The 27,203-nt window shown below is 43.8% G+C and overlaps 1 protein-coding gene across 1 annotated transcript in view; it reads right to left on the reverse strand.

Moving 5' to 3' along the window:
• Window positions 1-27,203, reverse strand: part of NEK9 (NIMA related kinase 9) — a 1,697,515-nt gene that overhangs the window by 570,414 nt on the left and 1,099,898 nt on the right. Inside the window, exon 16 of the mRNA XM_044073912.1 lies at window positions 19,572-19,733. Within this exon, the coding sequence (XP_043929847.1) occupies window positions 19,572-19,733 (162 nt within the window). The remainder of the gene's footprint in view (window positions 1-19,571; window positions 19,734-27,203) is intronic.

The following is a 27,203-nucleotide window of genomic DNA, read 5'->3' on the forward strand; positions in this document are numbered from 1 at the left end:
GAGCAGACCCATTTGAAATATTATATTAAGTGAGAAATAGTGTCCCCAAAGCATAATTTTTCTAAAGGAGAGTCTGGACTAATAGAATCTTCCTCTTCAGATCCATAATCCAAAATAGAAGTGATTTGAGAAGAATATGCCAAAGAGTCTTCCCCAGAATCCAAATCCTCTTCAGAGGACTCCTACTCTCTGGGCCTCTTAAGGGGAGTAGATGACCAAGGAGGAGCAGGCACAGAAACTCCTTGTGGAGGCTTTAAGGTCATTAAGGCATTAAATAACCCCTGGGTAAAATCCTGTCATTCATGTTGGGGACCTTTAGCAGCAGGGGGAAACCGTAGGAGGTGTAGACCCTTACCGACACTCAACCAACGTTGTAGGAATCTCCTCCTGAACTAGAATTTGTGTTATCTACCTCGATCCCTCAGAAATAATCAGCAGAGGACTCCTCTTGACATCCAGAGTAGACATTTACACAACCTCTGAGGATGTGTAAAAGTTGGATCCACGCCAGCCTCCAACACAGTTGTAGCAGAAGAATCCGAGACAACAATTGGATGATCCACTTGAAAGAGACATCTGGGGGAGGGTGGACACAGCCAAATCAGACCTGAGTTTTTTTGGCCTTTTTCTTGGCAGGTGGCTGACCTTTGGGATGGGAAGACTCCACCAGAGCACCTCGCACCGACAATTTAAGATGTTGGCTCTCCAGGTAAATCAACAAGGAGCGAGAACTATGTAGGGTCTTAGGGACAAATGCCTGGCACACAGAACACTGCGTATGGTCACGAGAAGCACCCAAACAGAATAGACACTGCTGGTGACAATCTTTACAGGGAATATGCCTCCCACACTAACATTTTCTCCTTTTAGATGACATGCAAACTCACAAAAATAAAAGTATAGATAGATCAGAAGAAATCCTGATGGGGCACTTATGTGAAATTTTGTTCAATAACTAACACAGAAGAGCAGCATTCAGACCGACAATCAAAGATGGTGTTAGAATTGGCGGCAAAGAAGTTCTGGGGTATGTACATCCGTACATCACTTTTATACCCTACATCTTGTGTGGGGAGCATACATGTGACATACTATGTCTATATATTCCTAAGGCTTTGGTATACTGGCTGGATGTTGGACTACCCTTGCAAAGGAAAATCTTATATAAAGAATACTGCAACAGTGATATGGAAGGACGTCTAGAGTAACCCCAGAGGAAAGTAATAACATATGCATCCACGAAGGGAAGAAGAACATGCTAAAAGAAAGACCCCTTGGTCAGAAGGGAAACGGAAAACAACAGGAGGTAGGAGGGAGGGACAGAGTACTGCGACAGTGAGAAGTAGGACACCTACTGTTATAATAAGATTTTACACAACTGTTCTATGTCCTTCCTTATCACTGCTTCAGTATTCATTACACCTGGGAGAACACAAAAGCTACTGCAAAGTATGGGAGGAGAAAGCCATAGAAGAGCCATCCAGAAACCCATGAAGGATGGCCCTGGCAAAACTCACCCTGGCCTAAGAAATGACATCCAACTTGTAACGTTTGGTGAAAGTGTGAACAGAAGACCATGTAGTAACTTCCAAGATGGTTCTAGTATTCATACCCTTAAAAAACATGAGAAAAAGGCCACTGCCCTGGTAGAATGAGCAGGAACAGAAAGCTGCTTGCCATGAAAAGAATAGCAAAAAGAAATGGCCTTAGAAATCGAGGAGGAGTCTGCTTAGAATGCTGCTAAGCCCAATTTCCTGGCATGAATGGAAACAAAAAGTCACTCGGATTTCCTAATACATTTTGCCTTGTCCAAGCAGGATCTCAGCTGTCTATGTAAATCCAAGGTGTGAAGAACCCTCTCACTAGGATTCTATGCAAAGAAGAAAGATGAATGAACAGATTCAACAACAAATTATTAACCACCTTGGGTATAAAAGAAGGATTTGTATGAAGAGACAACCCAGTCACTGTGGAAAAAAAAAACAAAAAAAGGTGAAACCAGCTTGAGTGCTCAAAGTTCAGAGACTCTCCTGGTAGAGGAGCCACCAATAATACGGTTTTCCAAGTATGATGTTGTAGTGATGAAGAAACCACAGCCTCAAAAGGGGACTGGGTCAACTTCACAAGAATAAAATTAAGGTCCCAAGAAAGAGAAATAGGCTTTCTTGGAGGCTAAATATGAAGCATGCCTTTTAAAAATTGTTTGATTTTAAAACTAGAAGTTAAAGGGGGATTCAGAGGCAGACAAGCTGAAATGGTTGACAAATGAACTTTAACAGATGAACATGCCAAGCCAGAATTTATCAACTCACACAAATAAGAACAGACTATATGAACCCCCATAAAAAGTGTCTAGGTCATGCACTAAATAGAAAAATCTCTTCCATTTAGTCACAAATGATTTTCTCGCCTCCTGTAAAACTCAAAACATATCCTCAGAAAATTGGTGCCTGCAAGGAATCAGAACCCTATCTCCCACAGTGTCAACTGCAGGGTTGGCAAGTGAAGTTGAAAGAGAAATCCCTTGTCTTGTCTGAGAAGATGCATCTTGTGAGGTAACTGGTGATGACTGCTCCTGTCCAAATTAAACAGAACTGGCAACCAGTGTTGTCTGGCCAAAACAGAATCAGCCGCAAGATTTTGGGCCTGTTTCACAAGACCTCGTGAAGGACTTTTTGTAGTAGACAAAGTGGGGAAGGGATAGGCATACAGAAACATCCCCTTCCAAGAAAAAGATATGGAATCCACTTTTCAAGCCAGAAGACTTGGCATTCTTGAATAGAGCTGGGAAAGTTGTCTGTTCAGAGAATAGGCAAAAAGATCTACTTGAGAAGTACTCCACTGATGTACAATGTCCAGAAACACCTCCCTGAGAAACATCCATTCATGAGGATTTATCTTGGACTTGCTAAAAGAATCTGCCACCAGTCTGTGCTCCGAAGAAATGTAGACCGCCTGAAGAATTAAATGATAGCAGACTGCAAAATCCCAAGCCTGAAGAGCCAGCCTGCAAATAAGGTAAGATTTGGTGCCCCTCTTTCTTGTTGATGTACCACCTGACTATGTTATTGTCTGTAAAAACCTTTAGAAGACCCAGAATCCAAATGGAATGAAAAGCCTTTCAAACTAGAAGGAGAGCCCTCATCTCCTTGATGTTGATATGGTCTGCTTGTTGTTGATGGGCCCAAAAACCCAGGACCTTTAAGTTGCTGAAGCATCCATATACAGCTCCTGAGTAGGGAGAGGAGCCTGAAAAGGCAGACCTGGAATTAGAGAGATCTGGGTGAATCCACCAGTGCAGCTTGAGCTTGAGACAAGACAATTGAGGAACCAGATATTCCAGAGGTTGAAGTGCTGGAGCCAAACAGTCTTGAGATACCTCTGAAATTAACCTGTGAAGTTTGGCAAGGGGTTACTATGGGAATAGTGGAAGTCATGTACCACAGTGCTCACAGGAATTCCCTTGCAAGGAGGACTGTAAGAGGAAGAAGACACTGGAAATAAGCAGTCAAAGAGAGGACCCTGGGATGCGGGAGACAGGTCAACAGTGGAATGGTCTGAATCCTGCAGCTTAGAAACATTTGACCATATGAGGGAGTCAACACAGACTTTATGAGATTGAGTGTGAACCCCACACTGTGCAAAAGGAGCATAGTGAAGTGCAGATCCTGAAGCAGGAGCTGCTGAGAAGAGGCTTGAATCAAAAGGTCTTCCAAATAAGGTAATATTTGGATTCCCTGATATCTGCAAAAGGCTATCACGGGGGGGGGGGGGGGCAGACATTTGGTAAAGACCCTCAGAGCAGTAGAAACACTAAAAGGCAAAGCAGAGAACTGATAATGACAGGACAAAACAGAGAAACATACAAATTTCCTGAAGAAAGGGTTAACAGGAATGTGGAGGTAAACATTCTTCAAATCCAGGGATACCAGAAAGGCTTGAGAAAGCAAGAGAGGTAAAAGTGTCTAAAGAGATGACATCTTGAAAGTAGGAACCCTGAGAAAGGTGTTGCAAAAAGACAAATCTAGAAAAGGACTCCATGACCCATTCTTCCTGGGAGCCAGAAACATCTTGTAATAAAAATCTGCTACCTGCTGAGAGCGGGTAGGTGCGGATGAATGTCAAACAGAAGCAGATTTGTCAAGGAAAGAAGGTTTTTGACTCAACACCCTAAGAGGCTTGTCTGGAAAAACTTTCCTAGATGCCTACTTGCCCCTAGAAAGCTGTTTAGGCTGCCTACAAACAAAAGAAGACTAAGAAGGGTAATTGCTCTGAAACTTAGGAACAGGAGACAAAGATTTGTTTCAAATTCTGCAAAACTTTACTCTTATCCTGAAGGGATTAAATAATTCAGCCACAGCAGTGCCAAAGAGATACCAGTTGTCTAAATGAGAATCCAGTAATTTGGCTTAGATGTCTTCAGGCAAAGTGTGAAGGCATAACCAAGAATACCTCTTCATAACAGATCCAGATGCAGCTGACCTAGGGGAGGTATCAGCAGCATCACTGTTGCATTTAACAGAATGATGAGCCACCTGAAAAGTATAGTTCAAAAGGGAAATGGCAAAAGTCTTACCCTTTGAGTCAGGCAGAACACCCCCCCCCCCTCAAGTTGGGAGAAACAGCAAAGACGTACCTAGTCACATGGGTCTGGTTAATTAACAACCCTGAAGTCTAAGGTAACAGGGCTATATACTTTTTTTACCATACCTGTCCATGGCATGGCTGTCTTTATCAGAAGGAAGAGCTCAGAAGAAGCCAGCAACTTGGATGGTTTATCAGTGGCTACATAAATAACAGCAGGATCAGAGGAAGGGCTTTCATATAAAAAACTGCTGAACCTCGGGAACTTTAAAGAACCTGCCAGGTTTCTTAGGGGCAGGGAATTGAGAATAAGGAGCCTGAGAACCTGCACTGAAAGTATCCTGGAGCCAGCCAGCACTAAAGGGACTGCAGAAACCAGAGGAGAATCTACTTGCAAGAAGTTCATATTATCTTTTTTTTTTTTTTGAACACCAGAAACCCGAGTACAGATGGGCAGCCATGGTGGTGCAGCGGTTAGCGTTGCCACCTCAAAGCAACAGGCTCTCTGGTTCGATCCTCGGCTGGGGTGCCTTCTGTGCGGAGTCTGCATGTCCTCCCTGTGGTCGCGTGGGTTTCCTCCGGGTGCTCCGGTTTCCTCCCACATCCCAAAAACATGCTGCAGGTGGATTGGACACTCTAAATTGGCCCTAGGCCTGAGTGTGTGCATATGTGTGCCTTCTGTGGAAGGTTGGGCACCTGGTTGGCAACTCGACACAGTAAAACTCCACTGCCAATCATGAGCGGACAGGTGATCTGCTGTGGTGACCCCTAACCAGGAAAAGCCGAAAGAAGAAGAAACCTGAGTACAGACCTACTTAAAGTGTTCCATCATATGCACTTCCAAAACACAATTGTGCTATAGGAGAGTCAGAAGAAAGTGAATCCTCCTCCTCAGACCCCAGGGTAAGGGGACAGTGGATCTGAGAGGAGAAGAGCAAAGGAATCAAGAGTCCCTACAGCATTTGGAAGGTGTGCAAGACCAAGAAACAGAAGTAGGTACAGATATTCCTGGGGGGAGGGGGTAAGAGCCAAAAGAGCATGAAAACCTTGAGTAAAATCCTGTCATTCTTTGTGTGGATCCTTAGCCACAGGGGCCAAATGCTTAATTTTCTGCTTTGTTCTAAAGGAACATTAGTTTTAATAAAGCTAGAAAGTTCAGATCCCTGCCTAGATTCAATACGGATACCAGGCACTTTTCCCTAACAAGTATTTGGGGAAGCCCCCAGGCCCTTTTGAAATAATCAGCTATGGTTCCCTCGGCACATCTGCACCAGAAGTAGGCACAGTCTCAGTGGATGTGTGGGTAAGCAGCTAATGTCAACCTCCAACTTTGACATGGCACAAGGAGCTGACAGCAGCACCAGATGGTCCTCGGGTTCTTCATCCATTCAGTGGACACTTGGCAGCAGCAGGATCAGTTTGAACCTTTTGAACTTTCATTTTAAATGGCAGCTGAATGATGAGGTGGGCAAATCTGGCCATGGTAGCATGAGCCAAAAGCTTCAATTACTGGTTATCCAAGTAAATGGAAAGAGTCTGTCTTAGAGACAGATGCCTGGCAAATCTCATGCTGTGTATAGTCGTGGGTAGCACCAGGAGAAAAAAAGGGAAATCTGTCTTCTACACTCACATTTTCCCTTCCTAGATAATATATAAACTAAGGTAATATTCAGAAAAAAGAAAGGAAGTGACCCCAATGGGACATTTTTCTGTAGATGGCTCTGTAGTGGAACCAACTTAGTGAACAGCTTGCAAACCAAATTTAAACAATGTTCAGACTGATGGCAAAGAAGTTCTGAGGATCAGGCACTCGCACATCATATATGTACGTTATGCCTTGCATTTAGGACATACATCTGACATACAGCACTCAGAGGATATAAAGGCTTTGGTATGATGACCAGATGTTCAGCTATCCTCTGCTGGATATCCAAGGCGTAAACAATACTGCAACAGTGACAACAAAGGACATTACCATATTTAACCATGACAAGAACAAGTAAGAGAATTCCAGTGATATAGTGAAATGGGCTGATAAATGCATTAACTGAAAGAAGTCACAATTAAAGGCTGGCACTTGCAACAATCATCAAAAACAGAAATCCGGTTTTCCTTTTCTTTCAATAAACAAACAATTTGTGTCTAGGGGTTAATACATAAAAATAACAGTTCCCAAACAAATGAGATACAAATACCTTTGCATGAACTACATCTCTGAATAGTACATTCCAAAGAAAGGCAGCACGAATGACAACTCAAACAGGACAGATTGTGTGGAGTTGTGAGTTGTCCCACAAGGAAATCTTATCATAAAAGCAGAAGAGAAGAAACTGACAACATATCCAGTAATAGGTTATCTATAAGGAGTAGTAGGCATAAACAAGTCTCAATTTAAATTTACAGAAGCTATGTACCTAAATGTGTAAATAGTTATTCCAAGCACCCTAAAAGTAATCAAACTGTAACACAAAAAGCTGCAAAGGTGAGTAGGGTATTAAAGCCCACAATCTAAAACATGATATCTAATGTTGTCATATATGACAATGATCTTCAATACAAACAAGGAATTTAGAAGGTGGGTAAGAGATATCCAGACATCAAACATCCAGTATACATTAGGTGCAATCTAATGGATAAGTGCAGAGTACTACACAAACAATGGGGATTAAATCTCTCCCCAGCTCAGCTATTATGATGTAGAAGGTTGAAAATCAAATTTTCTGCTTCCACTACTTTCCTGAGGCTAAGTCAATAAACAGGAGATGATGGAAAGAAATCAGCAGAAATATCACGACATGAGTTTCATCAAATGACTCCAAGACTTGTAAAGTGTAGATAACTTAAGAATATAAAAGCCAAAGAAAAGTCTGTAACCTGAAGCAGACGAACTTGCTAAAGCAGTTAAACAGAAGTCCAGAATTATTTATAGGATAATGGAAAACTGTATACAAGAAAACTTACATTTAATAAGACAAACACATTTCAGTCTAGTGAAGCTCAGCAAATGGAATGTCACAACCAGTAATGTTGTAAGAAAATAAGGCAATAAACGGTATAGCAACAGCCATCCCAAAAAGAATAGATATAACAAAAAGCAAATACCAGCAAAATATTCTATAATGGGAAGACCACTGAAGAAACGAGATAGATGTATGAACAACACAGCTGGTCATTGCACAATGTTTCTGTATGTATACAAACTATCTTTTTTTTTTTACATCAAAACTCATGACAAAGCTTAGTATAAAGTCAAAGACAAATTTTAAAATAATCCATGAAAATAATGCATTCTGCCTTACTGAATACAAAGTCAAAAGAGAGCTATAGAACACAGAGTTGTAAAGTGTTAACTAAAGTGTTTTGGAAGGTTATTAAGTCCCGTTTGTTTTTCACAAAATGCATATTAACTTGCAGTTTCTTCGCAAATGAGTTAAATAAAATGTTTATAATACGTTTATGTTAAAAGCAAAATCAAAAACAGATGCATGATTATACAAAATATAGTTTCACATAAGTAGTAGCTTTATATTTCAAGTGTCTTACAATTGCATTCTCAGTACTAACAGACAGCTGAAAGCACAGTAAGTGCTGAAGGAGTTAAGGGATGTTACGTTTAAGTGTCAGGTATCCGTGGAAACCATATTAATCAACAGTACACTCTGGCCTCCTCAGGTTGGCGGATTCTTTGCAAGGATATCTGTGAACAGTGTGTACTGGTACCAATGTTTAAAAGTTGCAAGCCAATAAATCTTAGGCACAGGTGGTCTAAGTTTTAAAAGGCATACTATCAAGTGTTCACATGAAGCTCTAAGTGAGGATCACGAGGACATAAAATATTTAAAAATGTTATTATTTGTTAAAAGCTATGTTATGTCAAAGTTCTGCATGCATGAAATTGATAAGAAAAAGTATATAAATGAAGTATTTTTCTTTACTCAAATAAACATTAAGATAAAAAAAGGACAGTTGGTAAAGGCTGCTAGAATGGTTCCTGTCGAAAAAGATTTTTTGGAAGAATGTACCCTTTTAAAAAAAAATGTTTTTGAAGAGGGGTTTCACTAATAGTTTATTTTAGATCTAGTGGATGAGGTTATGGAGAAAAGATCGAAGGGGCACTTCAGACCAATTCTGGTGCCATTAGTGTTTTGGGAGTGGGGGGGAGGTTGGCATAACGGTTAAGGTTTTTACCTTACAGACACAAGGTTAAGGGTTTGATTCTCACCTGGGGCAATTGGCTACGCTTAAAATAACCCACAAGGGCAATTAGCCTAGTACTAAAACTATGAACTAAACTATGAACTATGGATACAAATATAAACACAAATATTGAGTGTAGGGAAGCAGTTGTTTTCCTTGTTTTTAATATTAACACACGTGGGGTATTAAATAATGTAAACTTGTCAATTAATAGTGCCCAAGCAGGTCAACAGGTAGACGGTCTTTGTCAGAATATGAATTTGAAAGCATAATCTATTACAGATTTTAGAGTGTATTTCAATTCTATTAAGAAGGTTTTACATAAAAATTGGGTTCTTTTGAGAGAAGAATTAGCCATTAGGAATAAGGTTGATTATAGACCTTTAACTGTGTATTGTAGGAACTTGAACTTTAAGGACATTTTTAAATGTTGTAAGTTAAAGTTTTGTTTCCATTAACTTGGGGATGAAGAAGTGTGGCTTTTGTGGGTATTGTAAGTTTATTATGGTGGCAGATACTTTCCACATTAGAGGTTAGCAATATAAAATAAGAGGAACTATTAATTGCAATTCTACAAGTGTTGTCTGTTTAGGTGTCTGCCAAAAATGCCCTTGTTTTGTTGTGGGCAAAATGGACCGAAGAATATGGGGAAAGGATATATGCGCATGTATATGCCATTAAGAAAAAGAAAGTGACTAACACATTAGCTAAACATGTGAATGAAAACTCAGATCATTTTTTTAAATATATGGTCATTGACAGTTTAGATAAAACATATAGATGGGGCCCTTTGTCATTAATGGTTGAACGTAGGGAGTTAAACTGGCAGATTTTACTACATGCTGATGCATGGCCGGGTTTGAATAATATTACATCCATTAACTCTATTTTAAAGATGAGATCTTTATTATGTTGAACTAGGTTTTATATTTAGGGACAATAATGGAGAAGGCTAAACAATTATATGTATTTTTCTTTTTTGTCTAATATTAATTGTTTTATGTGGGCAACATGGAATTTTATGTAACTTTGGGTAAGACGGATGTTGGCTGACTTGTTTCATGACTAAATGGTTTCTAACTGGTTCTTAACTATTTTTATTACTTGTAGTCATGGGATTAGGAGATTGTTTATTTAAATGGTTGGTGAGGTTTTAAATTTTATCTGAAGAAGGTAATTTCCTTTTGAACGAAAGCGCTTATCAATAAACAAGTTTTTAGTGTTCGTGACGTCCGTTCCTCAGACAAAGTAGTTTGGCTTTCATATTTTGCTTTATTCTTTGAGAATGATCTGAAAATTTTAGTAGGCAACCTTGCAGCGCTGTTTATGGAACAAACAAGTAGGTTGCACATCCTGGAGTGTTATTCTTGACTCAAGACTAAAAGGTAAAACTGTTTGTTATTTACTTCTGAACTTTAATAGTAGTAATACGTCTAGCTACAGGAAGCAGTCTTAGTAAACAACTCATGGAGGTATAGCAACTCATCCATGATGTATGTGCTGTTAAACAGAGAATTCTGACAAATATTTAGATAATACGTGGTGGTGACTAAGCAATATGATCTGCAAAGATAAAATTTGTTTAAAAAAAAATAATAAAAGTCTATGGAGCCCTAGTGGAATGCCTTCAAGGAGGCAAATAGTTTGTGAAATGCAGTTCTACCTCTTACATAAGCAGCAATTCACTTTCAATTAACATAATTTAAAGTGATGATGGCCCTTATTAAAAAAAATTGCCTGCTAACATTTTAATATAAAATAGCATTCTTTATGTATTTAACCATAGTTTTAAATCTGTCCTTAGTTTACGTGGTTTCTGTAACACTACCATAAATTCAGAATTCTCTAAATGCAGGTTTACATTCCAAAAAAATGCCAAGCTTTTGGATTAATTAAATGTTGGTTCCTTACAGCCATTAAATGTTCCAAAATTATTTTTCTTTACTGTGTGTTTTGTTTTCCATACATGTTAGGACAACTACAAAAATTGCACCCATTCTGTGTGGAAGTAAGATAATGCTGCACAGTGTGAATTTCTCCATTTAAAATGCAAATGTTTTGATTCATATATATATATATATATATATATATATATATATATATATATATATACATATATATATATATATCTATATATATATATATATATATATATAGACAGATATACATACACTCACCAGAGTTATTTCATCCGTAATTTCCTTTTCTCTACATAACCCTTTCTGTGACTTTTTTCGTGCTTTCCTTTCTGGCATTTGCTTTTCTATTTTGCCTTTGTTATAGATTTAAAAGACTACAGAGATTAATCCATACAATGCACACTTTCATTTCACTTTACACTGATATCCAAGTGTGTACTGGAAATTAATGGAGGAGTTGTTTTTGCACCTGTGTATATAATGGTGACTTTAATAAATCATGTTTAATCATTTTTTGTATCTTTTGTCTTACTGATGATGCATACCCCTTCACAGTATACAGCAGACAAATATATAATGCTATAGGATCATAGGAAATTACTAGGCTATCGACCCAGAGGTCATTTTAAGTCTAGCCGTTTCAACCAAATGTAATACCGTAGAGGTACTAGTCAATACTCAAGACTGCATTTAGTGATGACTGCTCATGTCCAGAAGGGTTGTGGGTGCTATCCCCAGTAAGAATTTACTGTGCCCCATCCACTCATCCAGGTTCCTCTTGAACAGTGTCATAGAGGTGCTCTGTTTCACATGAATTGGTAGCCTGCTGCAAAGACGTGGCAGTTGCTGGGAGATAAATCTGTCCCACTGTTATGTCCTATTTGTCGCAGGCCATATTTAATTCCCTGGATTGGGTAGCTCTAGACACATTTGATTTACGGATATGCAGTAAGTTCATTAGCTTTGGGTCTTGGGTTGGTCTGTGGATCAGGCACAAGTCTCCCCTAAGAAGTCTATATGATGCAAGAGTATAGTGACAGGGATTTTAGTTTGTCTATGTAAGGCACATACTGGAGGCCCTTGAACTTCTTTGTTAGAAACAAAGGTCTTTCTAATTGCTGTAGGGGCTTAATATGGTACATACCAAAAGGGGCGTTATACTCAATTATGGGCCGAAAGAGTGCCATGTAGAGTGGGAGTTATAATTTATTTTGCTCTCGAGGTGATGCCTTTACTAATCAACTGAGAATACGTGGAAAGCTTTCCTTACAATGGCAGGCATGTGATGGTTGAAGTTAAGGTCACGGTCAACCTGTAATTCCAGGTCCCTTACCACTCCATGGGTACTTACGGTATTGTTACTGATTTGATAGTGTGAAGGGACACTGTTTGTGCCAAAAGGTATGATGATGCATTTCTTTGCATTCAGTTTGAGGCCGTGACTAATACATTAGTCACTGATCTGTGTGAGACCATCCTGGAGTATACTGACATCATTTGAGGATTCAATTATTGCACTTAGTTTGCAGTCATCTGCAAACCTGGTCAGCCACAACCCTTTAGTTTTTCTCCTGAACTTCTGAGAAGTATATACCAAACACTTGGGGGCCCAGCACTGACCCTTGTGGCACCCCACTGGTAACAGGTCTGCTTGGCTGATGTGAAGTCACCCACTTTGATAGTGTGTGTCTGGTTTGTGAGAGAGTTGGCAGCCCATCTTACAACAAAAAGGTTTACATTCAGTTTGCTAAGTTTATCGGTAATGCCTGAATGTGGGATTGTGTTGAAAGCCTTTGGCAAGTTGAGATATGTTGTGTGCACAGATTTGCCCTCATCAATGGCCTTGGTTACACTTTCAAACAAATCTACCAGATTTAACAAGCAGGCTCTGTCCCTTCATAAAGCAGAACTGGTTAGGATCCAGGATCTGGAGGTCACCTATGTCTTTACTTATGAGGTCCATAATGATATGTTCCATGGACTTACAGATGAGACTGGTCAGGCTTATAGGTCTGTAATTCCCTGGGTCTGTTGCTAGGTCACCTTTATGGAGGGGAATAACTGTAGCTGTTCTCCATTCCGCAGGAACAAGGCCTGTGGTTAGGCTATGATTGAAAAGGGTACTTAGCGGTGATGTTAGGTCATGTTTTAATCTGTTTAGAAGAAAGCCTGGGATATCAGGTCCCACAAAAGCAGTGTTCATTGTCTTGGAAAGAGCCTTGAGGACATGCTCTTCAGATATGTAAGGTAATGGTGGTGGTTGGGGGGGTGTTGAAAGTTAGGAGAGGATAAGGGAGTGAAATTTTCGCCAAACCTATCTGCAAACACATTTGCTATTTCTGTTGGGTCAGTGTGTGTGTGACACTTTTGGCCACCAGTTCTGCACATGCTTGGGTTCTACCCTTTAGGTTACATACATAGCTGTAAAAGGTCTAATAGTTATCCTTGGCAGTACTTGCTAGGATTCTCTCAAAGGAGTTAAGGCTGAGGAGGGTGCTTTTCCATTGTTGGGTCCTTGCCTTTGTTTTCTTGGACAGCAGCTTTTTGCATTTACTGTAGAATTTGTTGATGCTTGCTGTAAGTCCACCATGGCAGCTTGATTCTACTTTGGGCTCTGGCTTTGATTCTATCTGGTACGGTGAGTTTATACACTTATGCAAGTGATTGTACAGGGCTTTAGTGTAAGCTTCAGCGTAGTTACCACTTTCAGCTTGGGTGGGGCTTGGAATGCATTTATACCTTCACCTAGGAGGGTACAGTTTGCCTTGGTGAAGATTTTTAGTCTGATTTTACCCTTTGCGAGTTCTGGTATTAGTGTCAGTTTGAAGGTGACTGATTTGTGGTCAGTTTTAACTAATGAGGATCCAAAAGTGCAGCAGTGCACATGTACGACATGTTGGTGAACACCAGCTCTAGAATGTTTGTTCCTCTTGTCAGGGTATGGACAATTTGCTCCACAGCATTTGAATTCACAAAGTCAAGGAACGTTTGTGCTAGCGAGTTTGGGCTGGAGTAGGTTTCCCAGTTGATGGTGGGATAATTGAAATCCTCCCTGCAATCAGTAACATTTGGATTGTCTTCAGTTTGGTTAAGTAGGCTTTGTAGGTGGTGTAACCCATGGAGGGGGATCTATAACTGGCTAGGACTTGAATGGGGGTCTTACCCACTGTAACCTGGACCTGGAATAACTCCATGGGGTTGTTCAGTGAAACTAGACGTGAGGTGAACTTATCTCTAATACAGACTGAAACACCACCTTCTTTGATTTTCACACATTCATTTTGCGTTCTAAAGATGTGGAAGGCATTGTAGCCTTGCAAGGCTGGGGTACTCACTAAGGCTTTAAACTAGGTTTCTTTGACTGCACAGACATCTACATCTTCTAGTAACAGAAGTGTTTCCACGGAGTGCAGTTTTTGGTTTAAGCTCCTAGCATTTAGCAGCATGACCCTTATTTTGTTCTGATTGTTTAATTTCATGTCGGTAATGTTGTTTTCGAGACCTTGTCTAAAAAGGCACTATAGGGGAAGCAAGAGCCTTTGCCAGCAGCAGAAAGAATAGGGTGCCAAGTGCAAATTGTCTCTGGCAAAGCAGCGAGGTTCGTCAACCATGGATTCCCAGGCAGACAGGAACTAGATCACCTTGGAATGACACCAAAACTAAGCCAATTCAAAACCATGCCAATTATTGAAATCAATCATTTTACTGTGACATCATTCTTTCTAGGAGAGGGTAATATGCTGCTCAAGGCTATGGACATACCTATCTAGGATGCATACTCAGAGAGCTCGACCATATCCCTCTTTTTCATGTAGTCCAGTCAGGTACGTCTCAGATCATTCACACCAACATGAGCTATGACAGAGTCATAACGGTACTTGTTGCTGAAAGGCCTGAGCGCATGGGTGATTTGGCGAATCCTGGCACCAGACAGGCAGCTGACTGTGACTTTCTCCTTGTCTAACCTGGTGAGTGGGACATCGGTGTGTCTCACTATTGAGTCTCTAATGACAAGAAAACTTGGTTTTTGAGTGTTACGCCTTACAGGCTTGGTGGGTGAGGCACTGGTATTGCTGTGTGTCATGGGTGCTGTGGAAACTGTGTTAGCTGTAGCAAACTTGTGTTTTGGCGGTCTCTGGTGTTTTTTTTAAGTTTTTTTAGAAAAAACTCTGAATATGTGGATTTACAAGTTTAATGCGTAGTACAAGTAGTGTTATGTGTATGAGTAGTGGTACTATGTGAATACATAGTGGTGGGTGAGTTGACAACCTTCTCAGTGTTACTGTTTTGAGTGAGAGAGTGTAAGGATTCTAGATTCTTGGTGTAAATACATTTCTCACACTCTGTACTAGACTGTGCTATTACTAGATGGCTGTCTGTGTATATGAAGCAATTGTTACACTGCCTCAAGAGACCCAAGTCAACAAGGTTGGCAGGAGAAACTGGGAAGGCTGTCTGTGTATATGAAGCAATTGTTACACTGCTTCAAGAGACCCAAGTCAACAAGGTTGGCAGGAGAAACCCGGGAAGTCCAACTGTCCATAATGCTAGGTTGAAGACTATTGTCACTAGGGGTAGCTTTTCAGAAATGATCATGGAGGAGCTCAGCGAATGGCTATTTCTGCCTGAGTTGTAAAGGAAAATTTGTTGAATTTAACTATACGGCTTCAGTGTACAACTGGGTGGCAAGTACATAGTGCTCCGCGACATGCAAACAAGCAGAAACCTGCTCAGATGCAGGGCCTAAACACCAGAAACTAAAACTTGAAAAAAAAAAAAAAAAAAAACCTCTAATAAAAATCAAAAGGACCAAACAGCATGCTTATTCACCCTCGTTTGTACTGTGTTCAGCCATGCCCCACTGAAGTCCAACACCTGAACATGGAGTAAGGCAGATTTGTCCATATTGATTGTGATGTCCAACTTGTTGGCTAGCCGAAGAAAGGAGTCCCTGACTTGACAAAGTAGATGCTCTGAAGAGGCGGTAAAGAGTCAATCGTCCAGGTACAGACCTGAAGCCTCAGGTGAGCCGCTACTACCGCCATTACTTTGGTGAACACCCGGGGGACTGTGATGAGACCAAAGGGAAGGGCTCAAAATTGGCAATGATTGGCTCCCAGCCGGAAGCGAAGGAACCTCTGTGAGCGCCTGCCCATCTTGATGTGGTAGTATGCATCCTGGAGATCGATCGAGCACATCCAGTCTCTGGCCTGCAGATAGGGCAGGACAGACTGAATCGTGACCATCCGGAATTTTGTCTTGGTTACAGACAGGTTCAATTGGGATAGATCCAAAATTGGTCTGAGGTTCCCAGTCTTCTTTGGTACTAAAAAGGATCTGGAATAAATCCTGGATCCAGATTGGCCTGAGGGGATCGGCTGGATGACTCGCTTTTGTAGCACTGATTCTATCCGCACTGCTGCCTCCTCCCGCTGTGTGGGTGGAACGTCCGGGGTGGCTTTATTGGTTGGGGGAAGTTCTTTGAATGGAATGAAATATCCTCTGGATATGATTCGCAAGACCCACTGATCTGTTGTGATGGACTCCCAAGCTAGTGGTTGTAGCGACAAATGGTCCCCGACTGCCTCCAGAGATGGACAGTTGGGCAACCCCTCAGGGATGCTGCCTGGGTTTGTCTGAGAAAAGTTCTTAGGACCCCCTCTGCCTCTAGGGCAGCGTCTGTCAAATCCCCCTCTGCCTCTGGGGGACGGCAAATCCTGAGGAAAACACCTGAGACTTGTGGAACCACATCTTCTTCTGGACTCGCTGGTTCCTGGAAAAGGACCTCTGAGGCGGAGAGAAGCGGATCCCAATGGCAGACAGTGTCTTCCCGTCCTTCTCGCTCTGGACCAAGGTCTCTCTTACTTTCTTCCCAAAAAGAGAAGAACCATCATAAGGGGCGTTGGTAAAAGATGCCTTGAAGGGCTCCGAGAATTGACATAAACTCAGCCAGGCATGACACCTGATGGCAATGCCTGTCCCCACCTCCGGTGCGGCTCCCACTGTGGCGTGGGAGAGCAAATGCATGGACGTGTTCGCTACAGCTTTAAGGGTGGCCATTCGTGCATCGAAAGTCTTCCTGTCATCTGCCAACATGGAGACTGGGGTAGACTCCGTGATTTCTTTGACTAGATTTCCCTGGAGTCGGATAACATGTGCCAAATAGTTCAGCACCCTCACAGAGAAGGTTGGTGAGGCATAAGCTCGATTATCAAAATGATCCAACATCCTCGACTCTCAGTCAGGAGGATGGACCATGGAGCTCTCCTGTGTAAGCTCCTTTTTGGTGGCTGCCACCACAAACATAGTATTTACAGGGGACCCCTTGTGCCAATGCAGCTTGTTGGTGGGGGACTTAAAACCTTGTCCAGGCGCTTTGGTATTGGTTCTATGATGTCCAGCTCCTTCCAAGCCCTAGATGTTATTAACTCTACAAGTAGATCGGCCGGAGGGGACACTCAAGAGGTAGATGGGCCAGAGCCGAATGCCGCCAGAAACACGGACTCGTCGGAGGTCGGTTTTGGGGCAGACCCCCCTCCCCGGCGAAGGATCTCCATAATGTCTCCAAAGGAGACATCCTCGGAGGGGTGACCTTGGGGAAACCTTCCCCTTCAACCAAGTCCGTGTCCTCGGTAAGGGACTCTGGGAGAGAGTCCAAGTACCTTCTCTTGCATGTATGCTTGCGGGGGCCTCCTCAGGGGGACTGTCTGGGGAGGCCTTGCAAACGGGTTGTTCCAAGAGTGGAACTGCCTGGGGTACTATGGCTATGGGCTGCCCCCTGAGAGGGCAAATTTGTCAGGACCACACTCAAAGCCAGGGGTTTTGGACAGATTCTGAGGATGAGATAGTCTTAGGCCTTGACCCTGCGAGAACCCTCTCCACCACGTCAAATGCAAAGGGGGAACGGGCCTCTTGGACAGAAAAAGCAGAAGCCGCTCCCCCTTGACCTGACAGGGAAGTCAGAGCCATGCCGGGTGGAGCTGAGATGCCGAGAGGTATGCTCCTCTCCGACAGACTCGGAGCAAAAAATACCCCCTCGGATCTGAACCTGAGGCTCTGGCTCCGAGAGCTCAGAACTGAACTAGTCAGATCTGACACACTCAAGACAGCTGCCGGCATCGAGGTACAGGGTACCATCGGCTCTGACCCTCGACTCTGTGGGTCCTCGGATCCAGTGACTCTGAAACCGAAGGTCAGATTAGAGAAGGAGTAATAGGACAGAATATGGGCTGAAAGGACCCTGCTCCAGAGGGAGACGGCCCCGGCAAGACCCCCCTCTGAATTTGAGTGTGGATGAACCTCCACATTATTTTGTCCATCTCCGCTTCTGAAAGGCTCCGGGTGGAGCGGGAGGATGCCGCCAAAGCTGGGTGGGAATGCCAGTGGCGCGGGGGAGACCTAGACAGTGACCGGCTGTCTAACTTCAGGCTCTGGTGAAAACTTCGAGGACCTGAGCCGACGGGAAACAGGCTTTACCTTTGGCGGTGGACCGGCCTGCGACAAGCAGTTGGGAAAACGCTTGCGAGGTCGGTCCTTCTTAGATTTATCCCCCTTCCCGGGCCTCTTGGCGGGAGTGTGAGTCTCAGAGGTTGGGGAGGAAGAGGAAGAAGCACCAGCCGCTGATTTCCCTGCTGGGGAAGAAGGGACCACAGTCCCAGCAGAAGAGGGCAATAAGCCCTTGAGGATCAATTTGTCCTGCCTGTCATTAAGTGGTCTGGGGTTAAAACCAGCGCATATAGGACAGGGGGACTGGAGGTGAGCAACCCCCAAGCAAACCACGCACACAGTGTGTACACACACAGATACACACAGACACACAGACACACACACAGACACACACACACACACAGACACACACACACACACACACACACACACACACACACACACACACACACACACACACACACACACACACACACACACACACACACACACACACACACACACACACACACATAGAGCAAGAAAAAGAGGAAAGAGAAAGCCTACTACTTTTTATTTTCTACGAAGAACCCCGAGGAGGTGATAGACAGGTTTAAGATAAAAAAAGGATAAGAAAAGAGCTAATAAACAGAGAAAAATACAACCTTATAAACGCTGAGGAAACACTGGAGCTCAGACCATGCTGCGTACTCTAAAGCAGCAAATGAGATCTGAAGGGAGACCGTGAGGCATTATGGGTAAGGGGAGGTGCTTGGAGCTCGGAGCCATAGCTGGAAAATGCAGCCGTGTCAGATCCGAAGCAGATCCATGGACCCACAGGTTGAAAAGTAAATGAAGTAAACTACTTCAAATGTAGTCACCGCCCTGGTCAACAGGAAAGACAGCATTCAGAAATCACTAAATCAGGTTTCATTAAACCGAACTTCAGTATTACTGGGAAGACCCATTTCTTTATCTAACACATTCTATGTTTTAGGGGAAAATTTCAAAGAGCAGTAAAAGGCTCATATTGACCCAGACATTAAAAATTAACACTGTTTAACAGGAAAAAGAAACATACTTGTGGTAAACCAAACGATATGGAGGAAATGGTGCTAACAATTTGCACATGTAGGAACATGTTAAATAACAAACAACAAAACTGTGACAGAGGCCAAAACTTGCATATGCACTCAATTCTGATGTGGTAGCTATTAAAATAAAAATGCATAAAGGTTTGATTGGTGCCATTGTCTAAAAACAACCTTGGTGTATCTTGTTTTAAATTAGTTTAGCATTACCCTTAAAGGTTTATGGATGGAAAAATAAACTCAAGGATGTGTCTTGAAGCACAAAGAAACCTATATAAAACACATACCTCAAACACAATGCAGTCTATAAATCTTTCTTTACATTTTACAGTTTATGTTGCTTTTATTTCCTTACCATCAGTGACAGCTATTGTGAAACCATCTCCACATGACACACGAATCACCTGCTTCCCACCAAGTGGACCGGACAGTAGATTAATGCCAACTCGCTTCTTGTAGTCTCCAACTCCCAACTGTCCATACTTGTTGCAGCCAAAGGTGAGTAAACGCCCACGTTCTGCAATGCAAGGAGCGGGGTAAAGTATTACTACATGGGTCAGGATGCTGTAATTTGGGAAAAGCATCTCTTTGTCGGGAGAAACATTAACCATTTACCAGTAACTAGTTCAAGATAAACTTCTCCATACAGCTTCATTTTCAATTTACTGGGGCAGAACACTGATCAAACAATGAACAATTATAGGCCTAGCCCAGGTTACACCAGTCTGGAACAAAACAATGTACAGTACATAACTTACAGTAGTTGACCTTTGGAAGTATACACAGCACACCTAGAAAAAATCATCAATTTACTGTAAGAAGCTCAAAACTGTCTCATGGACAGGAGAAGAAAAAGATGTAAGCGTTGCTTCAAACTAGAGAGACGTGTATCCCCAGTGAATCAGATGATGTCTAAAAGGGTATTTTGCAGTGGTTTAACAGCTGGGTACATCCATCATAAGACCGTTTGTGAAGGTCTTATATAGCCCTGTCTGGCAACTCAATGGATCACTGTGCTGATATTAAGAAGGGAAGAAGAAATCACATAAAAAGGGAAGACAGTGGAAACCATGCCCTCTACAGAGCATCAGCTCAAACCAATATGCACAGTAGACATACATCTGCCTAATTTTACTTTCAGGGTTTCTAGGTAGTAGGCTAACACTTGGGCATACTCGTAGGCAGCATTCAAACACTCTGATGCAGGGCTGAGGTCTAACAATGCAAAAAGAAGGGATTCAGATCAAACTTCAAAGAAGCATGTCACTTCCAAAGGATCATCTCTTTTCTAGAGTACAGGCATGGGCCATAAAGCTTAGTAAAGGTTTGCAATGCTGACGAAGTGGTTGCAGCAAAATAACTGCAGAGGACAACTTACTAGAGCATACACTAAACGTGTCTCCTATACAGTACTGCATAATGAGACACAGTACATGCTAAAGTTGATTTACTGCTTGTGTGCTTAAGGCTTCTACTGACTTAAGGTTAACTTTATTTTGCCGAAAATCAAATGAGCCCATGTGGCAGATTTAACAATATGAATAAAAATCATTTTCTCATGTGCTACCTTGTCTAATACTCTCTCCAGCTGGCCAGTAAAATTCCATAGCATGCAAACTCTCCAAATTGTTTTGGCCAAATGGCTCTTTTATATCCTCACATAAGTGGATTACATATCTGTGAGCTGTAATGGCACGTGCAAAGCTTGCAACTCAATGATATGCAGAAAATGTAGAGGTAATGCAACTTTGTCAAGTTACCATTTCAAAGGCTGACAGACCTGCATATTTACGGCAGATGGCATAACTGGCAATTGATTACCAGTGTATACAAAATACAAATGGAGAACACCAACTGCTGCAAGTTAGAATTTTTTAATTCTGGTACCTCGGCCTTCGCCTTCTCCTGGAAGGCGAAGGCCGAGGTACCAGAATTAAAAAATTCTAACTTGCAGCAGTTGGTGTTCTCCATTTGTATTTTGTATGCTTTATTGGTGAAGGAGTGGAGGAGTCGTGTGTTTAATTGATTACCAGTGGCAATTATTATTCTAGTCTTTTTTTCCATAGGGAACTGTTAAACTTTTAGTTATGTACTCACCATAACTTCAGATGTTTGGGATCCATCTCGCCTACATTCTGACTGATGGGTTCGGAGCCGATCCTCGGCTCCGACTCGGCACGCTTATGCCAAAGAACGAAGTCTCTTATTGGCTGAGCTTACTATATCCCAGGATGCACCACTACCAGTCCCCCAGATCTAGTTTGTCCGCATACATGCACACACGCATGCACTGCTTATATAACATTGACAGATGAAACAAGATAAAAAACAGTAGAACTCAAACCGTTCAATCTCTTCTGATCTCCAAGGCAGGGTGGAGGAGGGTGGGTTATTAGGAATGTAGGCGAGATGGATCCCAAACATCTGAAGTTATGGTGAGTACATAACTAAAAGATGTTATGTGATCCTATCTAGCCTACATTCTGACTGATGGGACAGCGTCCCTAGCACCTAAATCCTGGGTGGCTCACTGGAAAACACTCCTGAGTACCGTGGAACCAAATGATGCTCGTCCTTTAGATGCCACATCCAATTTATAGTGGGAAATGAAAGTGTGCGGGTTGGACCAAGTAGCCGCAGCACAAATCTCAGAAATAGCGAGCTTGGAATGGAATGCAATAGAGGTAGCCATAGCTCCAGTAGAGTGAGCTTTGACAGATGTTGTAAGTTGTTTATTTGAAGAGGAATAAGCTTGAGTTATGCAATCTCTGATCCATTTGGCAATAGTAGCTTTAGTGATGGTTTTACCCAGTTTATTATCTGAAAAGGACACAAACAATTGATCTGTTTTCCGAATTTGTTGAGTCCTATCTAGATAGAAGCGCAATTGCCTGTGGACATCCAATGTATGGAAGGTGTATTCCGCTTTGTTTGAAAATTTTGGAAAGAAAACTGGTAGCTCTAAAGATTGTTGGAGACAGAGATTAGAGCAAACTTTGGGACAAAAGATGGATTAGGTCTAAGTGATACTCTATCCTTGTGAAAATCAAGTACGGTGGTTTGATAGATAGGGCTTGAAGTTCTGAAACTCTTCTTGCAGAGGTAATTGCAATTAAGAAGGCAGTTTTCCAAGACAGATATTTCAACTCACATGTAGCAGCCGGTTCAAAGGGGGAAGATGTTAAGGCACGAAGTACCAAATCAAGATCCCACGGAGGCGCAGGATGAAAAACTGGGAGTCTTAAAAGCACAGCACCTTTCATGAAAGTTTTACATAATCTGCTGCTCATCAACGGTGGGTCTATGGATTCGTGAAATTTGGAGATAGCTGCTAGTTGGACTTTAATAGTAGAGACTGAAGATCCTTGATTAAACAAGGATGTTAAAAATTTCAAGACCTCTGGTATCGGTGCAGTAATAGGGTCTAAGCCTCTGAGTTGAGCCCAGATAGCAAACCTCTTCCACTTACTGTGATACAATTTCTTAGTGGTGGGTTTGTGGGCTGAAGATAAAATGTGAATAACTTCCGGGTCCAAGGTGTGATTTCTGACTAAAGTCGGAAGTGGAGGAGCCAAGCTGTTAATTTCAAAGTGTGAAGGGACTGGTGCTGTTGTCCCGACTGATGAACCAGAAGGTCCGAAATTAGATCCAAGAACCAAGGACCGTCCAGAGTATATTTGTGTAGGTAGGGGAACCATACCTGACGAGGCCAGTACGGAGCAATTAGAATCATTGTGGACCCCAATTGGGAAGCTTTCTGGATGACTTTGGGGAGGAGTGGAATCGGAGGGAAAGCATAAAGCAGTCCTGTTGGCCAAGGTTGGACTAGAGCATCCAGAGCTGCCTCCCTTGACGCTGGGTCAGGAAAAGAACCTTTTGCACTTCGTGTTTCGTGGTGTTGCAAACAGGTCGCAGCACGGAATCCCCCATCTTTTGAAAATCTGAGCTGCTACTGTTTCGTTCAGAGACCACTCGTGAGGAGAGAGAATCGTCCTGCTCAGTCTGTCTGCCAATACACTGGATTTTCCTGGAATGTGGGTCGCTACCAGGAAGCGCTTGGTAGCCACTGCCCATTCCCACACCCTCATGGCCTCTCTGCAAAGGGGGTAAGATCTGGTCCCTCCTTGTTTGTTTAGATACCAGACCACCGACATGTTGTCTGTGTGGATGGCGATAATGCCTTGAGGGAGAAACTTGTGGAGGGCTTGTAGGGACAGAAGTACAGCCCTCATTTCCAAGACATTGATATGGAGAAATGTTTCGCTTGGAAGCCAAGAACCCTGAACTGACCTGCCCAGACAATGCCCCCCCCCCACCCCGTCTGGGAGGCATCCGTTGCCAAGGTGGCCACCGGAGGGGGTATAACAAAGGGTCTTCCCTGATTCAGATTGGATGGCAGAAGCCACCAGCGGAGGTCCCGTTTGCATGTTTCTGTAATCAGTATGTGATGATTGAGGGGGAGATCCTGAAAAGACCATTGTGTCGATAACAGCCACTGGAGAATCCTCATGTGCAATCTTGCCAGAGGAACTAGGAGAACCGTGGCAGACATTGATCCTAAAAGTTGCAGGACCATCCTGGCTGGGGCTTTGGATCTTAGAAGCAGGGCTCGGACTTGATCTTGTAATGTTTGTATCCTTTCGGTAGGAAGGAAGATTCGCATTAATTTTGAGTCTATCTCTGCTCCTATGAATCTTATGCGCTGAGAAGGCAGCAAGACAGACTTTGACCAGTTGAATGTAATTCCCAGGGAAGCACCCAGGGAGATGGTGGCTTGTAGGTTCTCTAGCAGTAGATGCCTGGTGGTGGCAGTCAGGAGCCAGTCGTCCAGATAGGGAAACACTTGGAATCCGAGACTCCTCAGGTGAGCAGTCACTACTGCCAAGCACTTGGTGAAAACCCTGGGGGCTGTGGTGAGACCAAAGGGCAGTGCACAAAATTGGAAATGACTGTCTCCCAGGCTGAAGCGCAGATACCTCCTGGACGCCTGATGTATCGGTATGTGATAATAGGCGTCCTTGAGATCTATGGAGCACATCCAAACATCTTTCTCCAACAATGGGAGAATGGATTGTAAAGTGACCATTCGGAATTTGGACTTCATGACGGACTGGTTTAGTTTGCTGAGATCCAAAATGGGTCTCAGGTCCCCTGTCTTTGGCACTAAAAAGAACCTTGAGTAATTTCCGGATCCGATCTGGTCTGTGGGGACCGGTTGGATGACTCCTTTTTCTAGCAGCTTTGAAGCTTCTACGGCTGCAATTTCCCTTTGACTGGGTGGTGGGTCCGGGATATTTTGGACGGTGGGGGTGGGCATGTGAAGGAATGGTGTAACCTCCGGCAATAATCGAAGCACCCATCTGTCCTGAGTAATAGACTCCCAGGCTTTTAGGTGCTTGGCAAAATGGCACCCGACTGGCTCCGGAGCAGCACAGCCGGGCAATCCCTCATGGAGTGTGGGAGGCTGAAGAGCCACGAAAGGACTCGCGGTCTCCAGTGTTGCGGGGGCCTCTGCCGCCTCTGGGACGGCGTCTCCCAGAAAAATTTCCCCATCCTCTGCCTCTGGAAGGGGAATCTTCCTGCTGTTGAGGAAAGAATTTCTGTGATTTGCGGAACCACATCTTCCCTCCTCTTTTTGCCTTGGGATAAGGCCGAAAGGGAGTGGAAAATCGTGCTCCTACGGCAGATAAAGTCTTTCCCTCCTGCTCACAGCGGGTAAGAGTGTCTTTTACCTTGGGTCCAAACAAAGAGGACCCATCAAAGGGAGCGTCGGCAAAGGAAGACTTGAAGGCCTCCGCGAAATGACACAAACGGAGCCAGGCTTGTCTTCGTAGAGCCACGCCTGTGCCTGCCGCTCTGCCCACCCCTTCGGCCGCATATGAAATGAGCCTCATGGACGAGTTAGAAATCGAGGTAAGGATAGCCAACTGAGAGCTAACCGACTGGGCTAGCTGCTCAGGTATGTTACCTGAGAGGGAGTCTGAGAGCTCCTTGACCAGATCCCTCTGTAGTCTGGTGAAATGTGCCAAATAATTCAGGGACCTCAGAGTAAAGGCCGCTGAAGTCAGGGTGCACTTCCCGTACCGGTCCATGCTCCTAGACTCCTTATTAGGAGGATGGACGGACGTTGAAGCCTCTGCCACGTCCTGCTGGGTAGCAGATGCCACCACCATGGCATCTACAGCCACACCTTTCGTTAAGAACCCCTTCTCGGGTGGGGCAGACAAAAATTTGTTAGGGCGAGAAGGCACTGGTTCCACAGTATCTGGATGTTCCCACGCCCTCCGACAAACCAAATCCAGGAGCTCGTCAAGGGCGGAGACACCCAGGAGGCGGAGGGCTGAGCCCAAGGCCTTGAGGAACACCGACTCATCAGCGGAGGGGGGTTTGGAATTCCAGCCGCCTCGTTGCTTGAGGATCTCTAGAATGTCTGCAAATGAGACATCATCCGAGGACGACTTTGGGGACCCCTCCGCATCATCAAGATCAGTGTCCGATGTAAGAGACTCATCGGGGGAGTCCACGTGCTTCCTCTTGCACGATCTCTTCCTTGGGGGCTCCTCCGAAGACAACTCCGAAAGACCCTCAGGAGGAGGGGAACCCCCCAGTGGGGGTAACCTCAGGCCCCGGGGCTCCGCTGCCTAGAGACAGGGGAACTGCCAAAGACCCAGTCTCCATGCCCAGGGAAGGTGCCGGTAAAGCCGTAGAGATGGCCGAAGAAGATTTGGCCAAGGCACTCCTCATAGCTCTGAAGGCCGGACCCCCAGAATCCTGGGAGGGTCCAGTCTCCGGAGCCATGATAGCAGACGGAAGTCCCGCGGCCGAAGCACCGAGAGGGAGGCTTGGAACCGACAGCATTGGTCCCGAAACGTCACCCCCGGGCCCGGCCGAAGAAGTCCGTGTGCTAAACTCGGACCCGAAGGCCGGGGTTGGAGTAAGGGTCGGAGCTGACCCTAGGATATCTACTGGCTCCATCAGCACCTGCTCCGACGGAGCCGAAGCGGTCGGAGGAGGAATGGCAATGGAATGGGCTATCGGCTCCGAAGCCAATTGGGTCGGAGCCGAAACAAATTTCTGAAAGACTGGGGACTGGAAAAGTCTTTGGAGTACCCTGTCTATGTCCGAATCTGACATCCTTGATGACCTGGAAGAGATCGAACAGGTCCGAGTAGGCCTCTCCAACGGCCCCAAGGGACTAGGGGACCGGCTCCGAATCGACTCGATAATTATCGGCGCCGAAGGAGTGTCCAAACCAATTTCTATCGGTGCCGAAGAGGGCTTCGGCGCCGAGGAGGAAGTGTCTGAGCGGACAACCTTCATCGGCTCCAAGATCAGTGGAGCCGATGAAGATGACCCGCCTCGAGGCCCCAGCCGCCGGCTCGAACCCAGAGGAGTCGAGGCTGGAGGCATCGAGGCAGACCGTTCCGCCCTCGGCTCCGAAGTCCGTGGAGCCGAAGGAGAAGCCTGCCTATGTCTTTTGGCGGTCAGTTCTGACGGGCTGGTCGGAGCCGACGCCCTTTTCTTCTTTGCAGGAGAAGGAGAGGAAGCTAAAGCCTCTTCAAATGAGGGTTTAATAAGGCCTTTTAAAATAAGTTTATTTTTCCTCTCTTGGAGGACCCTCGAGGAAAACGCGTGGCACACGCTACAGGACTTCTGCAAATGTTTGGCGCCCAAACAGTACACACAGAGAGAATGATCATCAGTTATTGACATCTTGAAACTGCACTTAGTGCACTTCTTAAAACCTGAAGGCCTAGGAGCCTGAGACATTATGGCAACCAATTTAGTGAACTAGTTAAATCAAACACACTAAATATCACAGAAAAAAATTATTTTCTTTTTTTTTTTTTTTTTAACCAAAGGCTGTCACAAGAGACAAAATAACTAAGGGGATCCAAGAGTCCCTAAATAAACGGGACTTGAACAACACGGACTGACAGAGGAAGGCCCTTAAACTCAAAGGGGACCTCTAGTCAGAAAAAATGCA

This window comes from Protopterus annectens, chromosome 6.part0 (assembly GCF_019279795.1).
Source record: "Protopterus annectens isolate FY-2018-M chromosome 6.part0, PAN1.0, whole genome shotgun sequence".
Classification (NCBI taxonomy): Eukaryota; Metazoa; Chordata; order Ceratodontiformes; family Protopteridae; genus Protopterus; species Protopterus annectens.